This window comes from Parasteatoda tepidariorum, chromosome X1 (genome assembly GCF_043381705.1).
Source record: "Parasteatoda tepidariorum isolate YZ-2023 chromosome X1, CAS_Ptep_4.0, whole genome shotgun sequence".
Taxonomy (NCBI): Eukaryota; Metazoa; Arthropoda; class Arachnida; order Araneae; family Theridiidae; genus Parasteatoda; species Parasteatoda tepidariorum.
This window is the reverse complement of record NC_092214.1, coordinates 11,228,496-11,250,698: the sequence shown is the minus strand read 5'-3', so window position 1 is coordinate 11,250,698 and position 22,203 is coordinate 11,228,496. Positions and strand designations below refer to the sequence as shown.

The following is a 22,203-nucleotide window of genomic DNA, read 5'->3' as shown; positions in this document are numbered from 1 at the left end:
TCAGAATTGATTAAAATTGACAATATAATAATAGCTTGTTTGAGAGATTTAGGGCAAGTTTATTATTAAAAATGTGCTTGTTTGTTATGCGAAATGTTTTTGCGATGAAGAAATAAACTGATTCGAATGCGCATGAAAATATGTGTTTTCAGTAAACAAACAAACAAAAAATGAGTGCATGAATAAAACAGTTAAAAAGTTAATTGTGATTTAATTATCCCTCAAAACCACAAATGATGGCAACTATACCCCAAATTGTAAATACTGCGGTGTAAAGCTCACCGAATTTGGTATTAAAGTACTTAAAAAAATTGTTTGAAAGAATGCTCGATTTCAAGTTAATGGCAAATCTGGTGTTTATATATACTTTAAAGGGTGTAGTTAAATTTTTACGCCTATAATGGAAAATATTACACGCTCATTCATATCATTCATGAATTATTTTTAACACCAATACGTTCTTAATTATTGACAATGCTTACACCAAACTCATGCGTATTTACACCATTCCTAAACTATTTTCGTTTCAAAAAGCACCAATTTTAGGAAACTTAGTATATCATCAGTAGATTATTATTTACAATCGAGTACGATATTATGTGAATTTATTGTTTTCATTATCAAACATTTACCGAAACTGAAGTTCGCCTTTACAAAATGCAAGTATGTTTTTAGCTAAGTGATAAGGAAATTATATTTAAAACTTTAATTGTCTGTCAATTGTATTAAATAGTTTTATCATATTTTCTTACTATCCTCTTTTTTGTTGCCTTATTTGAATTCTTCTTAATATTAAATCGGTCTTAGGTGTATATTTGAACTAATTTTATTTAAATAATAAGTAAATGAATGCATCCTAAACTAAATGTTGTAAAAATAAATTTGCTGTGTAGCATTCCTTATTATGAATTTCAGTGTAACCGGATATAGAAGGCTTTACACCAAATAGTGTAAAACAAGACATATTTGCTGGTAAGATAAGCCAAAAAATGTTTCTATTGTACACAGTTTATCCAATTAATCGTTTAGGAGCATTTTTTACGACCGACTACTACTAGAAAGGTGAAAAAACGATGAATACAAATTTTTAACTAGCATGATTTCAAAAGCATGAAAAAGAATTCCCATCTATGCTTGTACTAACAATCCAGGTGTGCAGTCTTCAGGTGTTGAAGCTAATGGAAGGCTGGGATTCGATTTGGCAGATTATCTCTCTCGGCTAACCCACATGCAAGTAACTAAGCGGTTTCATAAAGTGGGCTTCTCGCTATTTAACAGCATTTAATAAGCGGTCACAATTAACAGATCCTATTATTTATGGTTAATTGGCTGTATTGCTTGAATATAGCAATTTAATAAATTGTTATTTAATCATTTTGTCGGAGAAATTTCTAACAGTGTAGACAAGTTTTATAGACATCTATTAAGAGCTATTAGGATTATCATATAGTAGCGAACAAAAAAAAAGTTCAAATATTTAATGTTTCGTTCCACTAAAAAAACTATATTGTGAATTCATGCCTTTTTCAAATATTAGATTCCTCTTGAACCTAAAAATTATTAGGAAATCTATATAGTTTGTCTAAAGTAAGGACTCCCCTAGCCATTCGTCTGTGGTAACGAGATATTTCAAGTGAGCGAAAATGTATTAGCCCGAAGAAAATCTACCCTCCCGGAAATGCGCTATTCTTAATGTCGTGTCAATTCAATTTTTTGAAGTGATCTATTCAGCAGACTTTGCGGTGGGGAGAGTTCTTACCATAGACAAACTATATTTGATGACACCCTATTTTCTTACCCTTTTATACGTACCTTAAGAACTCTGTGAGTAATAACACACTCTTCTAGTAATCTCCAAGTTCAAATTAATTTTATAATTTAAAATAAGATAATTTCCAAACTGTAAATTGACTTCATTTGTTGTACTCAAATTTTTTGAGCTATGCTAAATAGCTATTCAAAAATTTAAAAATACAATCATATTCTTTTGTTTCTATCACTCAACTGCGTAACTCAAAATGACTTATTTGTTTTATTTTATACAATATACAAAAGTTTTATACAAAATTTTTTCATTGGATCACTAGGTGTCTTAATAGAGAAATAAATAATCACATTTTACACACAAACATAGTAAAAAAGCTCCATACCACCACCAACAATTATTTTTGAACTATCGTTTCCAGTTTAATGAAAATTCAATGATATTTTATTGTTCATTTGATCGGTCATAATTTCTCCATTTTTCATCATTGTTCAAAGGGGAACTGCTTTTGTCCAAACTCCATATTTTGGATTTATCTGAGCTTGTCCCATTTTGAGAGTCAAATTCTAGAAACATTATAAATGATCATTTTTGGCATTTATTGGCAACTCTTTAGAATAAAATAATACTGCTAATAATTGATATGGAAAATATTTTCTCTCTTATCATGAGACATCAAAGAATATTTTTAGTTTAAGTAGAAGATTTTTAAAATGTTCGTGTATGCTTTACTATGTTGATATTTATCGAATTACGTTTTCACATTCTTTTCAGAAAAATAAAAAACGTACTTGCTATTTTACTTAAATATCCTCTTAAATTAATAGAAGATAAAGTAGAATATGGTTCTAGAATTAAATAATTTTTTTCATTTTAATTTTTCAAAAATTTTTTTTTCAAAAAAAAGTTCTTTTAATTCTTGACTTTTTCTAACATTGCATTCTGTTTAGAACAGATACCTAAAATTTTTTAGACCAATACTTTGCAAAAGTTATTAATTTACAAAGTAAAAATCTTTCATTATTTATGTATGCTGTAAAATGTTGAAAGTGGAGTTATTTATAAAAAAAGAGAATGTTTTAGTGTTTTGTAATGACCACCCTTAATATATATTTTTAGTTCCTTTATTGTAAAAAAGAACACATCAAGGATCGTAAATTAATTTCCTAGCGAATCAAAAGCAAAATCGCTATAAAAATCAGTCGAATCACAAATCAGGATGGCGGTGTGAAAAGCATCAAAAGCACATTGGTGACACGCTGATAGTTGGAGGTATTTTTAATAATCACTATTCAACTCCATCAAATAGATTTTGATATTTTTTGTTCCTATTTTCTGATTAAGTATTATTTTAGAGTTTGATAGTGTTTCTGTTCATCTAAACTCTAATTAAAGAACCTAAATGTATGTTCTTTTGTTTTCCTTTCAGGCAATTCAAAAAACATATATTCAAAGTGGTTATTATGAAGAAATCTGTATCTATTTTTCTATGATATTCGCTTTATGTTTTTTTTTCTAGAGATAGAATGAAGAAATCCATCTAGTGTTTGTTTTAAAAAGTACTGAATCTATTTTTTTATTCGTGTGTATAGAAAATGGAAAAAAAGATTAAAAAATTTAAAAACACGATTACATTGTTTAAACTACTATGAAATGTTTTATTTTTCTTTCAAAGCATAATTTTGTTTCATATATTATACAGAACAGAGCACTACATTTTCATAACATATATTAAGCATTATAAAGAGTGACCCAAAATTCATGCAAGATCTGAATCTTGAACCTTTTATGTAATAAAATGCTGCCAACGAAAACGGTATATATGATAGTTTAGGATAATTAAATAGATTTTTTCTCTAAGTCAATAATTAAGTAAGTCACTACACATTTGTCCGTTTATAGGTTTTTTAAAATTGAATTTATTTAATTAACATAATTAAATAAATTAACATTTAATTTATTTTATTTAACATAAATAACAGGAAATAGTTATTTTTCAAAAATTTAAAAACAGAAACATGTATAATTCTAAGAAAATGCTGATTGATTTGGTATAAATTTATGAGAAAAAAATCACGCAACACGGATCGTGATTGAATGAGGCTTTTATATGTTTCGAAACATAACTGCCGAATAAAGTAAACCATCAGTGTATAAAAGACATATTTAGAGTTCCCCGCAAATTATGCAGTTCTCGTTGTTGGATCGTTTTTTTTAATGAATTTAGAATTGTTAATCCTTCTCGTGTTTTTAAGAAGACTGCTGTATCTACGGAATGTAGCCAAAAATCTCAATTAATCCACACTTACGAAGTTGAAAACTTGTATAAAAATTACTTCTTGCTTGAATTTTGGGGCAACCTTTAAAAATAATTAGTTCTATACAGTTATTTTAGAACACTTGTTTTAGTATAAATTCAAAGAAACTTCATTGTTCATTTGATCGTTTCCCAATTTACATCAATATTCAGAAGGAAACTGCTTTTGTCCATATTCCATATTTGGGATTTATTTGAAATTGTCCCATTTTTAAAGTGACATTCTGAAAACATAGTAAACGTTCATTTAGTTTAATAGTAACAATATGGCATACTACTTTGCTTTCGTTTTTGTACTTCTTTTATAATCTACCAACATAAATATTTTCTTAAAATATCGTTACATAAAAATGTTTGAACAAAAATCACACTGATTTTGTACAATATTTAACAAAAATCAGTTTCAGATATCTCATATAGAAAATAACCGTTTCTTTTCTAATCTATAATTTATTTAATTGGCCTAAAATTTGAATAATAATACTATTCGGATAGACACTTGAGGACATATTAGAATTGATTCAAAAGTGGGTATATGTTAAGAGTAAAATATTCTTAATATTTTGAATAATTATTAATTGCGCAAAAAAGAGCATTCTTTGATTCAGATGCATGGGTTGAGTGATTAAATATTATACTCAAATATATATTAAATAATTCGTATATTTGAGAGAAAGATTTCGCCGAATATACTTGGTGGTGTACATAAAAATAGATAGAATGAATTGGATGGCCCACGTGATTCCAATGAGTGATGACAATGCAATAAAAAAGATGATGCTTTTTAAACCCACTGGAACAAGAAAACGGGAATGGCCGTCGTTGAGATGGGCTGACTCAGTGGAGTCTAATTTTCTTGCAATGAAAGGAATTGGATACCAAAAATAAATCGGAAGTCATTATGGAGAAATCTTCAGAGGAAAGCATTGCCCCACATTGGGCTGTCTCGCCAACTATGATGATGATGATTATTAATTCCTGCTGACGATATTACAAGTAACGAAAGAGGGTGCTTTCTCTAAAAAAAATCATCCTACTGCGATAGGTTTGGATTCTTGACTTTCAAAATATGAGGCGGCTGCCGCTGTCTAAAAAATAGGGTCCCTATAGTTTAGGTTGGAGAACAGTTCAAAGTTTGAGCCCCTTAATGTTATCCAAAAGGATATGGTGTACTTTGTGCTACGCAGACTAAAGTGAAAAAACGAAAAACAAGTACAGACATGGACATACTATAGTTTCGGTTTTCTATTCAAGAGCCTTCCTCTGTGTCTAAACATCAAATTTATTTTGAAGCTTTAGTTTTACGCTAAAGAACCGAAAATATAGTATTTTGTTTTATTTTATAATCGTCGTTGAACAGCAGACCCAATTTTTTGGTTAACGACTACTAATGTTAAACCCAGTAGCCTTGTAATTTTTAACCTAATCCAGATGACAAGGGAACTCCTGGATAAAGTATTGGGAGAAATTTGCCTTCGTGGAGAACTTTTTTATGCAACTAATTCGCATTTGCGTTACATGGAGAGGAAGACCATTAAAATCTCCCACAGTTAAGCCTGTTGGCAAAGGGACGCTAACCCATGATTCGTCTACCACTGAGGATATTTTACTTCGGTACTGTGGTCGGTGCACGCCGGATGTGGAATTCATATCGACCAGCCATTGCTGGGATTCGAACCTGGTTTGGAAGGCGAATGCTCTATCCCCTGAGCCATCCAAGACTATAGTATGTCAATTTCTCTTCTTGATTTGAGCTTTATTCAAGTTGTTTTTCATTTTACCCTTTAATGTTAATTTCACTTTTTGCTTATTTCGCCACGTCTGTGGAATTAAGGAGCTGAATGAACCTGTTTTTCCCAACACTTATAAAACTTGTTTTTTCAAAAACAATTTCAAGCAAAATGTATTTTTAATTGTTTATTATATTTTATCATTTGAATTACTAATTACTGCTTACGATTGCTCTTTCAATCGCTGTCTTACTTGTACAATAGGGACCATATCTTCCATATTAGGGCTACCCCCATATTTTAGGTTCAAAAATCCAAATCCGCCATCTAAAGTTCTTAATGTTCTAATTATTATTAGCTTAACATTAGCTCAAGCTTAATGTTCTAACTATTATTAACTGTACTAATTATTTAGAATATTTAAGATGAGACTCTCAAACCGTTAGTCCTAGTACACAAAAATCTGATCATCCTGTCAAAAGTTGTAAAGGTGTTATTTTTTTGTACATTATGATTATCTTCAAATGTATGCATCTGAAACTTTGCTGTTCCATTAAAAAATTAATACGCGTTTCAAAAACTGAATGAAGCAAATTAATGGTTGCTTAAAGTAATTATTCTGTATTCCAAAAAAATATGCAAGATTTACCTTTATGATCAACTTTAATACATATATAAAATCTCAGTAAAAAGATAGAGAATAGATACACTAACTAATTTTTTAGTTAGAAAGAACAAAAGCTTTTGCAAATATTATTGAGGTCAATAAAAGCTTTTTCTAACATTATGGAAGTCAATAAGAGAAAGAAAAGCACTTGGAAGCGAATATTTTACTAAAGGAATAACTTTGATGATTTTAATACTCCCTTTGCTCTCCCTAATTTCAATAATCATGTGTTTTCTCACTTATATAACATTAATTTTGGCCCCTAATGTGCACTGGAGTTTAAAAATATATATTAAGAGGAGACACTTTTCATGGCAAATTTTGTTTCACTTCCAATGGTATTTCAAAATTTAGGTAAATCTAGAGTAAACGAAGAAGTTTCAAATTATGGCAGGGTATATCGTTTCCATTTTCATATTTCGAAAATAAATTTCAGTATTCATTGACTTTTACATTACTTATGTTGGTAAAGAAGAATTCGCCATGAAAGTCCTCTTAAGGGTTTGTACAATAAAGAAATACTTACATCTTCAGTTTTAGAACATCTTTTTAATGAATATTTTGATAATATTTGTGCGAGAGCAAGTTTTGCCTCCATCAAGGCAAATCTCATTCCAATACAATTTCTGGGACCAGCTCCAAATGGTTGGTAAGCAATTGGATTGATTTTATCTTTGTTTTCTGGAGAAAACCTAAAAAAGGTATTTTATAATTTCAATAACAAAATTATGACACTCATTTAATGCTGGGAATGATTGAAATGAGTGGACAATCACTTTGCTCGACAATATATATTAGGTTCAGTTACGTTTGCCCAGTATGCCCTACATCAGTGTTTCCCAAACTTATGACAGCTGTGTACCCTTTCTAAATTTTTCGTAATTCCGTGTACCACTAGTAAAAAAATGAATGTATTTTTATAAAAGTGTGTATTTTTCTTTTTTCGTTCAAAGTTTTATTAATAAGTTTATTTGCATCAGTGAGAAAGATGATATTGTTTTTACTGTGATAACTGTTCATCATAATTCAGTTCTCTTGTGGTCAATTTTAGTCCGAGATGCGATTCCACGTTCAATAATCTATTTTTTTTTCGACTTAATGTCCGCGAATGCTGAAAAAGCGACTTCGCATAAATATGAAGTTGGAAAAGGCAAAATATATTTCACAACTTTTTCTGTTAAGACTGGATACATATTTTGCATTTGCAGCCAGAATGATGTTAAAGTACACTCCTCGTGTTTATTTTTCAAGAATCCGTCTGATGTCAATTCCAATAATTGCTCTTCTTCCGCATGCAGCAATCCTTCTGGCATGGATGTTGTTAAAGTTAAAAATCACAACTGGCTGTTGGCACCACCAATTATTAACTCTGTAATCTTCGAAAAATTGCCAATAGAAAAATACGCCGTAAATTTTCATGGCTAGCTTTGCTTTTAAATTTTCGTTTGTTGTAAGATATTTCACATAAGAACGCGTACCCCCGCTAAACTGTTCCCGTACCCCTGGGGGTACGCGTACCACACTTTGGGAAACACTGCCCTACATCAATGTTTTTTTTCTTAAGTTCCACTGCTTAATATGCATTTAACCGATCTTCTATCCTTAGCAGATATTAAAATATCGAATAAATACCGACTAAGAAAATAATATTAAACTAGATATAACAAATATTTCACCAAAGCGACTACGTGATTGTCGAAATCCACCGGTGAAAGTCGACATTCTCTTGATTGCGGTCATTCATAACTGTTACCGGCAAAGTTTGAAACTCCAGCATTCTATAGAATGCCTAGGCATTGTATATAATGACGAATGTTTTTAGGCAAGGTATGAAATATGAGAAGCATTACATACTTTCTCCAGGCATTGTATATTATACCTAGGCATTCTAGAGAATGACAAATGCTATTTGCCTTGCTAATGCCTAGCCACGTGATATTCAAAACGAATCGTAAATGTATTTTATACTTGAGCGGTTTCTCATTTGGCATTCTATAGTTTTTCGGAGCTCCTGAAATTCAGCGAATAATTAGTGCATATTGAAACAATTTAACTAAATTCTTATGTAAAATAATGCAAAATCATGTTTTAAATGGATAACAAATGCGTTTAGACTATTATTAGAAGCTTAAAGGCGAATAATTGTGCAATTTCAAGGTAGTGACAGTATGGTGGCCAAGATGGCGGTTTGCTGCAATTAAATGTACTAGTGAAATGTCATTTCTTCATGACACATTGAATTGATTAACTTATCATAGCCTATTAAATATCAATCCTCTTTACTGATTTATATTAAAAAAATATTAACATATCTGAGGTCCTTCCATGGAACGATTGTGTGCTAGTACTACCTGAATTTTTAATGATTAGATCAATATATATTTAGGGTGTTTCATTCATTTTTTGTGCAATGTGCAATTGTTTTAATAGCAATTTTTTTTAAAAAAATTTAAAACAAAATTTATTTAATAAAATTTATTCTGTTCATGAATTTTTAAGAGGATTCAGTGAAGTAATTTTAAAAGTAATTGCTTAATTTAAAAATAATTGCTTAGTTAAATAATTGTTATAAATTATTAATTGATAATAATTGCGTGTTTAAAATGCTTTAAAATATTTAATCAGAATAAAGGCAATAAAAAAAATACCTTTCAGGTCGAAATTCGGTGGGATTTTCCCAGTAATCGGGATCTCTGTGTAAATGATATACTGCAACCTGTATAGCAGCTCCTTTTTTAAATTGAATACCATTTATTTCACAATTTTCAGAAACTTCTCTATTTACAAACCTATAAATTAAATAGTTATGTTTGTATTAACAAGCAATTAATTAAATTTACAAAAGTGACACTTAAACTATTCTTTTCAGGTAAATACATCACAAATTTTAAGAAATCTCACAATAACAACAATATGATAGACCGGAATGGAAATCTTGTTACTTTTTCTAAAACCGCTCTCTTTAAAATATGGCTTATATATTCGCTTCAATTTTACATTTTAAACTGTATGTAACTTTGTCATTATTTGATATGTAACAAAACAGGCATATTTTTCCCTTTAACTCATTTTAGATCAACCATATAAATTTATAAAATGTGGTATTATTTTCATTGAAATATGCTTACATTACATTCATCAAGACACACAAAAAATTTGTGTATAAAAAATTATATTTTATTTAAGAAATAAAATGGGGCGTATAGGTACCATTCATCAAATCAATGATCATTTAGTTGAATGCTTGTTTTTTTTGCGAATTTTTTTTATTAACTGATTTGTAACTTTAATTCATCATAAAAATATAATGATAAATCTCAAAAGGAATAATTACACATTTTCAAAAAATTTCCTTTGTCAATAACCATTTTAAGTTAAAAAAACTTTTATAGATTTAAAAATTCTCTACAGAAAGTGCTTACTCCAATTGAATGACTCTTAATTTTTGGGTGTCTCAAGAACTCTTAACTTTAGCAGAAAAATAAAAATAGTGAACATGTTAATAAAAAAATATTTATTAAATGGTTCGTTTGTGCACCTCTGGACGAAATTTTTTTAAATGCTCTCGTGATTGTTTTTAATATCTGATAGATTTTCAAAAGACTCTAATTTAAACTAAGAGAAACTAAACAAACAGCCATAGTTTTATTTTTTTGTCGAAAAGTTGGTGATGAAATAAAGGATTGATAAGGAAATACTTACAAATGGACAGGTGGGTAGAGTCGAAGTGATTCTTTAAGAACTTGATCCAAGTATTGTAACATGTTAACTGAGTTATAGTCTAATTCTCCCTACAAAACAATACAAATTTCTTTTCATCAAATAAATCTATGGAACCAAATAATTCGAAAAAGTTTTTCAAATACTTAAAATTTAAGCTCATTTGTTCTGTATTTCAAAATATTTGGCTTTTAATAACATGACAAACAGGATTCGTTAAAATTGAATCGAACTGCAATATGCTTAAAAATTAATCAGACTGCTATACTTATTTTTTAAATAATCACTACTGGACACAAACTAGCAATTTTTAAACATTTGTAGTACCTTAAATATTAGAAAAAATAATTTTAAAAAAGAGCCACTGTTTTTCCCATAAGTTTGGTTTTTCAAAACAAGGTCGCTTGTTTCATTTAGGATTTGAATCCCTTTAAAAAATTTTCCATTTTTAAAAAAATTGCATTTCTCTTAAAGTTAATGAAATATTTATATTTCAAGATAATTTATTTACTTAAATTGTATTAACTACGTTAATGTCTAGTGATAAAACATAATTTTATTTTACAAATTTATAGTTATTTTTTTAACTAGTCATTTTTGCCAGTATACTTACTAATTCTATCTGGATAAAATACTAGTTAATAAATGTTTTGAATTCAGAAGTTGAATCAAAACAAAACAGGGCATAACTAATAATAATAATTGCAGAAGGAATAACCCTACCGATGTTAGGGAAGAAATAAAATCTTTCAATTTAATAAATATCGTCATGAAACAAATTATTTATATTAATTTTTTTTAAAGTTAAAGCTTTTGTGAGAGAAACTCATTACCATACAATCATAGATACTTAAGGGAGAAATAAAGAGGTATAATAAACTATGAATGTTCATAATTCAATCTAAACTATCACTAATCTAGCCAAATGCTTGAATTAAAATAAAGATAGAAGTGAAAAATGTCTTAGTGTTCCTAGCAATTTCGACTTTTTTTTAGTGATAATGGTTTTGTTTATTCGACATTTTTCCACTTTAGTTATTTTTCGTCCTTTAAAGTTTATCTTCATTAATGTAATATAAAGGCGTAATATTAAAATTTCGTTTGGGAAATACTGTTTTGAGCACGGCTCAAAAATTAAATTACTCGCCTGTGACATGCTTTTTTTACCCTTATATACCCGTAAGTAAATATGCAAAGATATTGCAAAATACTGATTAATCTCCCCTCAAATTTTGAAGAAATCTTTGGAAAGAAACCGAAGGAAATTTGCCCAGAAGGAAATTAAAAAATAAAATCGATTACATTTCATAAGACTTAAATATTATCGAATTTAATTTTCTAAATAAGAATTTATTAAACAAAGTTTTAAATTCTTTTTTCAAGTAATGCTTATATTTATCAAAAAAAAGTTTATAGTTACATTATTCAAACTCGCACATTTAGGGCTTAGTGTTAAAGTATTTGACATTTTTTTGAATAATTTGATTCTTACACTCATAAATATCAATTGTCATAATTATGTAATAATCAGAGTAAATAATTGTCTTCTTTTTTATACTAAATGTAGACTTTTCAAATGCTTTTCTTCTTGATTTAGAATTGCATGACTCATTTACTCTCTAATGTCCATGAAAATGTTATCTTCTTTTAAAATTAAATTTTCTTATATCTCTTGTTATCCTTAAAAATGGATTATGTATCAATAATAAAATTTCCTTCTTTTAGAAACTATGGAAGTTCATCATATAATATGCGCCAACTGCATCTATCTTTCTTTTTAGATCATACACTGAAGAGCCAAAAAAACTGGTATACCTGCCTAATATCGTGTAGGGCCCCTGCGAGCACGCAGAAGTGTCGCAACACGACGTGGCATGGATTCGATCAATGTGTGAAGTAGTGCTGGAGATAATTGACACCATGAATCCTGCAGCGCTGTCCATAAACCAGTGGGAGTAAGAGGGGATGGGGATATCTTCTGAACATCACGTTGCAAGGCATCCCAAATATGTTCAATAATGTTCATGTCTGGGGATTTTGGTGGCCAGCGGAAGTGTCTAAATTCAGAAGAGTGCTCTTGGATCCACTCTGTAGCGATTCTGGACGTGTGGGGTGTCGCATTGTCCTGCTGAAATTGCCCAAGTCCGTCGGAATGCACAATGGACATGAATGGGTGCAGATGATCAGACAAGATTCTTACGTATCCGTCACCTGTCAGATTCCTATCTAGACGTATCAGGGGTCCCATATCACTCCAACTGCACACACCCCATACCATCACAGAGCTTCCATCAGCTTGAACAGTCCTTTGTTGACATGTAGGGTCCATGGATTCATGAGGTTGTCTCCATACCCGTACACGTCCATCAGCTCGATACAACTGGAAACGAGACTCGTCAGACCAGGCAACGTTTTTCCAATCGTCAACAGTCCAGTGTCGGTGTTTACGGGCCCAGGCAAGGCGTAAAGCTTTGTGTCGTGAAGTCAACAAGGGTACACATGTGGGCCTTCGGCTCCGAAAGCCCGTATCGATGATGTTTCGTTGAATGGTTCGCAGACTGACGCTTGTTGATGGCCCAGCATTGAAATCTGCTGCTATTTGTGGAAGGGTTGCACGTCTGTCATGTTTAATGTAATCGTCGTTGATCCCGTTCTTGCATGATCTTTTTCCGACAGCAGCGATGTCGTAGATTTGATGTTTTACCGGATTTCCGATACTCACGGTATACTCGTGAAATGGAAGTACGTGAAAATCCAAGTGTCATTGCTATCTCACAGATGCTACGTCCCATCTCCCGTGCGCCGATTATAACACCACGTTCAAGCTCACTTAAATCTGTATAACCTTGCATTGTAGCAGCAGTAACCTATCTAAGAACTGTGCTAGACACTCGTTGCCTTATATACGCGTTACCGATCGCAGAACTGTACTTTGATAGGCTCCATACCCCTTTATTTGCATACTCATGCCTGTGCCAGTTTTTTTGGCTCTTCAGTGTACTTTAGCTTGTATATTATGCCACTTACTTTCTATTTTTAATGCATTTTAAATATGACATTGGAAATCCTCTTTAAAAAGGGTTCATTAATTTTTTCAGAAAAATATATTCCTTTTTATTTCAATGAAGCAATTATGCGCTTTTGATAGGATATTAAAAGTTTGCGAAATGCTCTCTGGAGGGTAAATTTAGCAATTTATTCAATTTGGTTTCAGTGTCAAATAATTGTGTTTACATAATGACTACAGTTTCTGTAAATGTACTTTCATTTAAGTACTTTCTTTTAAGTACATTTTTAGTAGTTTTTTTAACGAATTTCGCAGTAAGAAATAGTTTTGTTTTAAAAGTATACTTATTGGATTTTGTAAATATGTTTTGAAATGCAGCCATTTTTTTCGAGTGAGTGCTCTAAACGTAATAATATAATGGCTGTATTACCTTCATTAAGAAAAAAATTTCACTAAAATAATTCGGATGTGATGAATATTTTCTTAATTATCATATTTTCTGATTCCTTATTTAATTCATAATAAAATTTTAATAAAAAATAGAGCGTTTTGAAACTTTATTTTGTTTTTGAAGTTTTTTTTATATAAATTTATTATTTTAAAATAAAAATGCCATGGGAATCAAGAGGTGACCAGTTTATAACGGCTTTTTTAAAAAAAATATTGAAAATTTTAAAAATAAAATCTAATTCCCTCCCTTCCCCCAATTTTTTTTTCTGTTACGATATGTCTCTGACTGTCAGCAAGAAGACTTGCTTGGAAATCACTTCATAGGAAAGGTCCACTTTGCACGACTGCCCTACCAGCGAAATAATTTGGGCCCACATTGGACCAATGTTTTAATGTAAACAGGGCCAATCTTTTTCAGATATTGGCCCTATACAGAATGTTTAGATTAACCTAATATTTTATATCCATTATTCAGCCAATATCGGCCCAATATAGTATTGTCCGTCCATTTCACCCTATATTTTACAGCCACTTTTCAACCAATAACCGCCTTATATAGAATTGTTATTGTCCAATATAAAAAAACATTCTAAGACCAATAATTAAAAATCTAGACATCAAAATATTGCCCCCCCGGCACATGTTCTTATAGCCCAACTGGGGCTAAAGTAAAATTGTTGCTAGGATGATTTGTGTGCAAAATAACTTTTTAGTTGGAAAAAAGCTTAGTAGATCTGATACTTACCTCTGATTTCAAAAGTTGGAGGACTTCTTTTCTGACTTTTTCTTGAACATCTGGGTGTTTAATCAAAAGATGAGTTGTGAAAGCTAAGGCTGTGCTTGTTGTTTCGTATCTAATTTTTTAAAAAAAGTATTTAGTTAAAATATTCCTTACTAATAGTTATAATTATTGTATTACTTATAGTTAGATCATAAAAGTGCTGAATATCAACAACTAAATATTCATTTTGGTGAATGTGAGAAATACTTACTACAGCTTATTCGATATTTTAATACTTTTTTTGATATTTAAAATATGAATAAACTAATATCAGAATAGATTAAAATTTTTAAAAAATGGTCGAAAATAATGGTCAAAGGCTCATTATTACTGCCGGTTTAATAACTTGATTTATTCAGTCATTATTAATTACCAGGTGTTTTGGTAAATGTTCACATTAAGGGCCCTCTTCCGGTAAATAATGAGCAAATGACAAGGCATTGTTAATAACATTGTCAAAAATAGATTGTTTTCTATAGATTGTCAATAATATATTGTTTTGTATAGATTGTCAATAATAGATTGTTTTCTATAGATTGTCAATAATAGATTGTTTTCTATAGATTGTCAATAATAGATTGTTTTGTATAGATTGTTAATAATAGATTGTTTTCTATAGATTGTCAATAATAGATTGTTTCTATAGATTGTCAATAATAGATTGTTTTGTATAGATTGTCAATAATAGATTGTTTTCTATAGATTGTCAATAATAGATTGTTTTCTATAGATTGTCAATAATAAATTGTCTTTTTACAGTCATACAGAGCAACAGAGTTATGGTATTAGGAGAGGGAGATAAATTTTAGAAGAATATATTTATAAAATTAAATTGATAAAAAAATCCATTGTTTTACAAATGCTTACAATCGCAATTATTAATTAGTACAATAATTGTTTCTTCTAGGAATATGGTGATACCCGCAAGAATTGGAAAAAAAAACCCAGTTTAAAACTTTTGACCGATTAGGGCTTAATCTTCTATGTTGCAAATAGATCCATATCTTCGTACACATTAAAAAATCTTTGCTTATTTTCGAAAAATACGTTTTTTTTCATCTGATTCTGTGCTTTAAATTATAACCATATTTTAGGTGTATCTTTTATTCTATTGGCAGTGCGTTAAAATCCTAAGATTAGGGCAACAGCTATTTAGAGCGTAATGATTTCTAATCAGAACCTCTTGAAGACTAATAGACTTCCCTCCAAGAATATGCGTATAAAGAGTACGTATTAATGGGATATGTACCAAGCCATGATCACATCATGGGTGTCATACCATAGGCCAGGAAGGGAAAGTCTCAGGTATCATGGTCCTCAATAATTAGAAAGATAAACTGAATAAAAAATCAATTCTTACGCTGCAAGAAAAAACAACACAGAATTATCCAAAACATCCGCATCACTTAGTTTCTTAGATATCTTCCCTGAAAGAAAACATAGACCAATTATACAGGGTATTATTAATATTTTTTAGATAATCTATAGATGGGATAGGTTTCAATGTAATAACACTGGATCTGACATTCAACGAACCAATTAATTGACTACAACGTGACTGAGTGCTTCTAATAGGGGTTAAAGGGGGTACTAACTTTAATGAACGCTAATTTTGTTTTAAGAAGGATTATTGTCAGTTTCAAATTATGTCATAAAACCTGATTTTTTGCTTGGTGCATAGAGTATATTATAAACGTAAAGTCGGTAGTGAGTCTCCATCATTTTGATGATGGTACACTAACCGACTTTACCTCACAGAAAAGCTGATGCCCTTAGATTCAAAAGAATAGCATTTGTAGGGATCATTGATTTATTTATTTTCTTGATCATATATCATAGAGTGGAGTTTATCGACTATTATCTTTTCAAGATGAATCTTTCAATATTTAATTATAATTATTTGGCTTTTAATAGCATAAACGATTAAACAAATAAAAGTTTACTCTCATCTTTAAAATTAATCTGGTTTCAAATTCTAAATATTATTTTGAAAAAAAAATTCTTCTTATTTTTTTTTTGACTTCTCATCTTAATTCTGTCAAAACTGTTATTAAATTTGCATCTATACTTAAAATTGAAACTCCGATGTATGTCTAAGAACTGGTAAGGTTTTAAAATAATATGTGTGTTACCTTTGTTTCCCTTGACTTCGACTTCTTTTTCATCACTTGCAGTTAAATCATCTGCTGTAACAGAGTCTCCGTCAGTACCCTCAGCATCCAACATAAGCTGAAGAAGATCAGGTCTGGCTTTCTATAAATACTTATATAAATTAATATCGAATAAATTTTATTTATATAAATATAAATATAATTAAATTATATTTATTTATATTATATTTATATAAATATAATATATTATAGTTATATAAATATAAATATAATATAAATATATTTAATAATCGAATAAATATTTTCATATAAATGTATGATGTATTTTTAAAAACAACATCATTTCGTATATTATTTAAATTAAGAATAAAAACAAAGTACAATTAATAATATCATAATTAGATAAAAAGTTATTTTCTAATAATTGTCTTTAGGTAAAACTATTATAATCACATAAAGCTCATAGAATTTTTTTAAAATAATAAAGCAAAAAGTGTTTTTTCATATTTAGCTAACTATTAAAAAAAAATAAGAATTTGCATTCTTAAACTACGCGGTGGTCGAATGTACAAAACTTTTAAGTTATTAGAAACCTTTAATAATTCTTGAGCAATATTTGAATTTTAGTCCCGTTTAAATGGAATAGTAGTTTTTAGGTTGTTAATGTAAAAATTGAGAGACAGAGTGTTTCGTAGTGAATAGCTTTAATATATTTTTATACCTCTCGTCAAATGTCTCGTAAATATAGTATAGAAGTCACAAATTAATATTTGAACAAGTAAAAAACAATTTTTATTGTTGTTGCTGACGTAGGCCATAAAGGCAAGGGATGAGATTGTTCTTGTTTTCCAGTGGTGCCATCTATGGCCAAGAATTCGACCGCACCCATACGTCATACCCGTTTATAGGTCGGATTCATCCGCAGATCATAATTTTGACCTGAACCAGAGAACGATGAAACTCCAATTTAGTACACTTAGAGGTATGGGAAGATGGAGGATTTTATGTCTCGACAGATTTAACATGCACCTTCGGATGGTTGGATTCCCGTTCTGCCAACCAGGCTGCAATCTATACTAGTTAAAGGCCTATATAAATTAATGGCCCTTAATATGTGTTGAACCTAAGATCATTGTAATTATTTACACCAGAGGTCGCCAAAGTGGTTTATATAGACCCCCAGGGGTCTTTTCAACATAAGCGGGGGTCGATCTAAGCCAGGGGGTCGATCCGCACCGGAAGGGTCGATTGGTCGAAGGATTATCAGTATTTTTCAGATATGTGACAATTAAAAATAAAAGAAGATTTGGAAATATATACAGGTAATCTTCAAAAATTGAGGGACAATTTTAAACTGCGTTTTGTTGATTTGGAAAACATTGACATCCCTGAGTGGATTATTGTGCCATTTTCTGCTCAAATTGAAAACGTGGACATCAACCTGCAAGATGAGCTTGCTGAATTATTATGGGGATTTGAAGCAAAGACGCTTTTTAAAAATTTAACAATAAGCAAATTTTGGACAAATATAAATATAATGCAAAAATATGTAAGACTTTACGAAATAGCTCAGCCATTTATGATAGCATTTCCAAGTTCCTATATGGTTGAAGCCGGTTTCAGTCACGTAAATTCAATCTTAACTAAGAACAGAAATAAATTAAATGTGGAGTTTCGAGGGGATTTAAGATTAAAATTGACCAATTTTGAACCCAATATAACGAACCTTGCAGAAAAAAAAACACCAGGCACACCCATGTCATTGATTAAGAAGCAATAAATCCGTAGTTACTTTACTTATTATTTCTACTTACTTATAATTACTTATTATTTCATAAATATTAAGGTATTTATATTTCAACATTAATATATTTTTCATAAAACTATTGTTACACTATGTACTATTACTTTAATAAATGTTCAAAATCATAAAATAAATGTACAAACACAGTTTCAAATAGAGTTTTATTTTAACTTACAGAAAACTAATTTTACGGGGGTCGATGGAAATTTCGAAAAATTAAGTAGGGGTCGATGATCAAAAAAGTTTGGAATCAAAATTTACACCATTCAGTGAAGGAATATTGCATTCAATACCTGTAATCTGCTGCATAGGGGAGATTTTTAGAAAACATTCTAAATTTTCAGTGGCACACTAATTTTTGAAATCAATTCAATTAAAATCCATGACTTCGCCTTGTAATAATTATGCTTAGTGTTTAAAGGGGAAAATATATAAAAAAATGTCTAATTTGCTTTAAACATTGAAAAGCCTAACCATTTTTTGCTATGTACAGTGCGCAAAATAAAAAACGGACCACCCTGAAAAACTTTTAATCTGATGCTCGGATCTGCACGTTTCAGGACTCCATCTTAATGGTTCGAGGAGGTGTCCCTAAATATGCTAATTAATTCCAGACTATATTTTAAGTTACGAAATCAGGCACAAAAACGTGCTTTCTCTGAATAAATATTCTATTTCAATGGATTCGGATTTTTGACAACCAAAATTTATCCATTTCTAAGACATACATTTGGAGGTGTAACATTTAACATGTAGCATAATGTTAAATTTTTATGTTATGGTTTGACTGGGCACTTGACAGATGGTTAAAGATTTTACTTCTGAACTGCTGAAATAAAATGAAAAGTTTTTAAGGTTATTTTAATTCAAATATTTAAAACAATATTGAAATGTAGACTGTAGACTTGGTTTTTGGTTACTTATTTTTCTTAAAAGTATAATGATGCTCTGTGTTAATGTTGAATTACAGTCGAATCTCGGTTTAACGAGCCCCTATTTACCGAATTTTGCGATTGTACGAATTTTATGAAGTTAATGAAGCAGGAAACAATGAATAGCGACTCTGACACAAAAGTCAATAGTAAGGAGTCGCCAATGAGAACAGTTACTTTTTCTGATGCTTTGCATGGTTTGGAAACAGTGAAAACTTACCTAATGCAGTAAATGAAGGAGTATTTTCTTTTCTTCGTCGAAAAAGAACTTTTTAAAGTAAGAAAATCGAGGAAATAAGCAAACCTTACACACGAAATGCTTTAAAATTTCAGATTAATAAGCGCGTAATCATTCGCTGTATTTTAAGTTCCTGAATAAAACGTGTATTTGCTTAGTGAAGATGTTCGAATATTCCATCAGGTTAGTCAATTTTTTCTTTTATTTTGCCCCCGATATTACGAATTATCCTCGATTTAGCGAATAATATTTTGGTCCCTATGAATTCGTTAAATTGGAGTTCGACTGTATCCCAATAATTCGTGCATAATTTTTGCTTCATTGTAGAATTGTTTTCAATTTGCTTCATATTGTTGATAACAGCTGCTTAAAATAGCATCCACTTACGATGCAAAATAATATCTATTGCAAAATACAGTTCCTTCAAAAAAAAAAAAAGGGTATAATTGGTACCTGTTGATTTTTTCTTCTTGTGGCAATTACTTCTTTCACATTTCCAATAAGTTCAGTTATAGGATTCGTTCCTTGATTTACAAAAATTAATCTCAATCTTCCCAATCTAATCCAAAGTGATGATAAACTACGGAAACTGACTGAAAATAAAAGAAAATATTTGTTGTTTAATATGTGTCGTATCATGAAAACTATTTTATGAATGAATCGCTATTTAACACTGTTAAAAATTTCTCAGAGAAAATGACTAAATAACAATCTATTTAATTGTTATTTTAACATATTTAACTTACCATACAGTCAAGTAACTATAAATAAGATGGTAATGAAACCATTAACAGTGAGAAAAATCGTTTATTAACTATTTAACTAAAACGGTTAAATAACAAGAGTTTTATTGCATCAACTAAGCTCACTTAATGAAGCAACTGAGATAGAAATCTGTCAATCTCATGAACAACAGAACGGGGATTCGAGTCCCAGCGTTGACCCTTTAACACACATAAAGAATTTCCGGAGTCCTGCACTCTCCAATGCCCATTATCTAACGAGCTCCCATGTCCACTTAAATTTCTTTTCTTAAGGTTTTCAAACCATGGTAGCTGTAAATGGTTAAAAAAACTTATAGTTTTGTATTCATGATTTTATAACCATACTAGCTGTAAACGGTTTCAAAACCGTAAAGGTGAAACTTTACGGTTAATCGGGTGGACAGCCGGTTATTTTACCTTAATTTTAGAATGAAAATCCCAACAGTGTAACATTTAAAATCTAATTCAAGAAGCATTTTTTGGTATGAAGCATTTTAAGTGATTTTTAATAATCTCATGATTTGTAATAAAAAGATGGCAGTAATAGAATTCAATAGTAATAAAATTTCTTAATCTATGAAAAAAAAGAAAACTACAATAACAGAAATATCGGCTCATCAACTTGACAACAAAATTTTCTATTTTTTAATCAGCTAAACGTTTGAAAATAAATTGAAAAGTTTCAAAAGTGCTTAAATTTTTCTTGTTTTTAATACACTGTAAAAATAATCAATCAAATTTCACGAAATTTACTTCATTTTTGACGAAACTGTTTATTAGGAAATCCTTAAAATTTTGACAAATTGAAGAATTTTTTATCTTTACTTAATTGATAGAAAAAGGTTTTCGCAAAAAGCATTAAGCTTAATGCGAAAACTAATTAATAGAATTGATTAAGAAATACAACAAAGAGTAAAAATAATTACGAATTTTCTATTATTATCCGCATTCGATCCTGGGAAGCATAAGTTTGACTAAAGTAAGAACTTCCCTAGCCATTCGTCTGCACCCGTGGCGGTGACTATGGTAACGAGGTATAACTATTTTAAGTAGGGGTGTGGGATCATTGTTTAGGACATGGGGTTGGTGACAGAATCTTTTTCTTCGGTCTATTAGTTAGCCTTAGAGTGAAGAGAAGCTACCCTCCCTGAAATGTGCTATTCTTGTTTCCATAGCAGCCTCAGACTTTGTGTCGGGGGTAGTTCATACCGTTAACAAATTATACTTGACTAGTGCCTGTAGCATTTCTCCATACCGGTTGACAAATCACCAACCGGTTGACATAGCAGTTCCTTGAGAACTTCCAGACGACAATGACATGAAGTATGAGTGAGGAAGCAGCTACGTCAGAAATTAGGCGGTTCTGCGAAGAAATAATGACCAAAATTAGCAAGTTTGTCACAACAAAAATTTCCGCCATGATTTCCTCAAAATATTCAAGTACTTTTTCTAAAATCGTGAATTTTTCAAAATAATACACGATTTACCCGATAATTGTTTAAAACGTGAGATTTTTAAATTTTTCTCATACATTTTAGCAGAAATTGAAACTTCGAAATTGACAATGCATAACTGATGTAACATTTCAGAGAATTGATGAATAACAAAATTAGTTAAAAAAAAGTGTTGTGCCAAGCACGAGACTTAATAATGATTAATACCATGATTCCAAGTAAAGCAAAAAGAAAACTTAGTTAGGCCCGGAAAATTTACTGGCAACCCAGGCTATTGCTGAGGACATCTAAAAACCATTTGAGTTGAAAATCACATATCAATATTAGCAAACAAGTTATTGATGAACAACGATTTAATTAACGAGAATAATTTAAAAATGGAAAATTTTTTACCAAAATTCTCTTTGTTTGAATAAAAATATTTTTCATTATCTCTTTCATATGCTTTTATTTTATTATCTGT

At 30.2% G+C, this 22,203-nt stretch overlaps 1 protein-coding gene across 4 annotated transcripts in view; it reads right to left on the bottom strand.

Moving 5' to 3' along the window:
- Positions 1-2,013: 2,013 nt before the first annotated feature.
- The window catches only part of LOC107439872 (cytochrome P450 3A21), a 39,505-nt gene continuing 19,315 nt past the window's right edge, over positions 2,014-22,203 (bottom strand). For 2 of the 4 annotated variants that reach the window (XM_016052608.3, XM_071187574.1), the window contains exons 7-14: positions 19,976-20,115; positions 16,570-16,690; positions 15,798-15,864; positions 14,402-14,510; positions 10,182-10,270; positions 9,128-9,268; positions 7,006-7,171; positions 2,014-2,331 (exon numbers count right to left, since the gene is read on the bottom strand). In XM_016052608.3, the coding sequence (XP_015908094.1) occupies positions 2,257-2,331; positions 7,006-7,171; positions 9,128-9,268; positions 10,182-10,270; positions 14,402-14,510; positions 15,798-15,864; positions 16,570-16,690; positions 19,976-20,115 (908 nt within the window). In that variant the 3' untranslated portion in view covers positions 2,014-2,256. Of the gene's footprint in view, positions 2,332-3,402; positions 4,307-7,005; positions 7,172-9,127; positions 9,269-10,181; positions 10,271-14,401; positions 14,511-15,797; positions 15,865-16,569; positions 16,691-19,975; positions 20,116-22,203 lie in introns of those variants that run through there. The other 2 variants (XM_016052614.3, XM_071187575.1) reach the window with 1 other exon arrangement.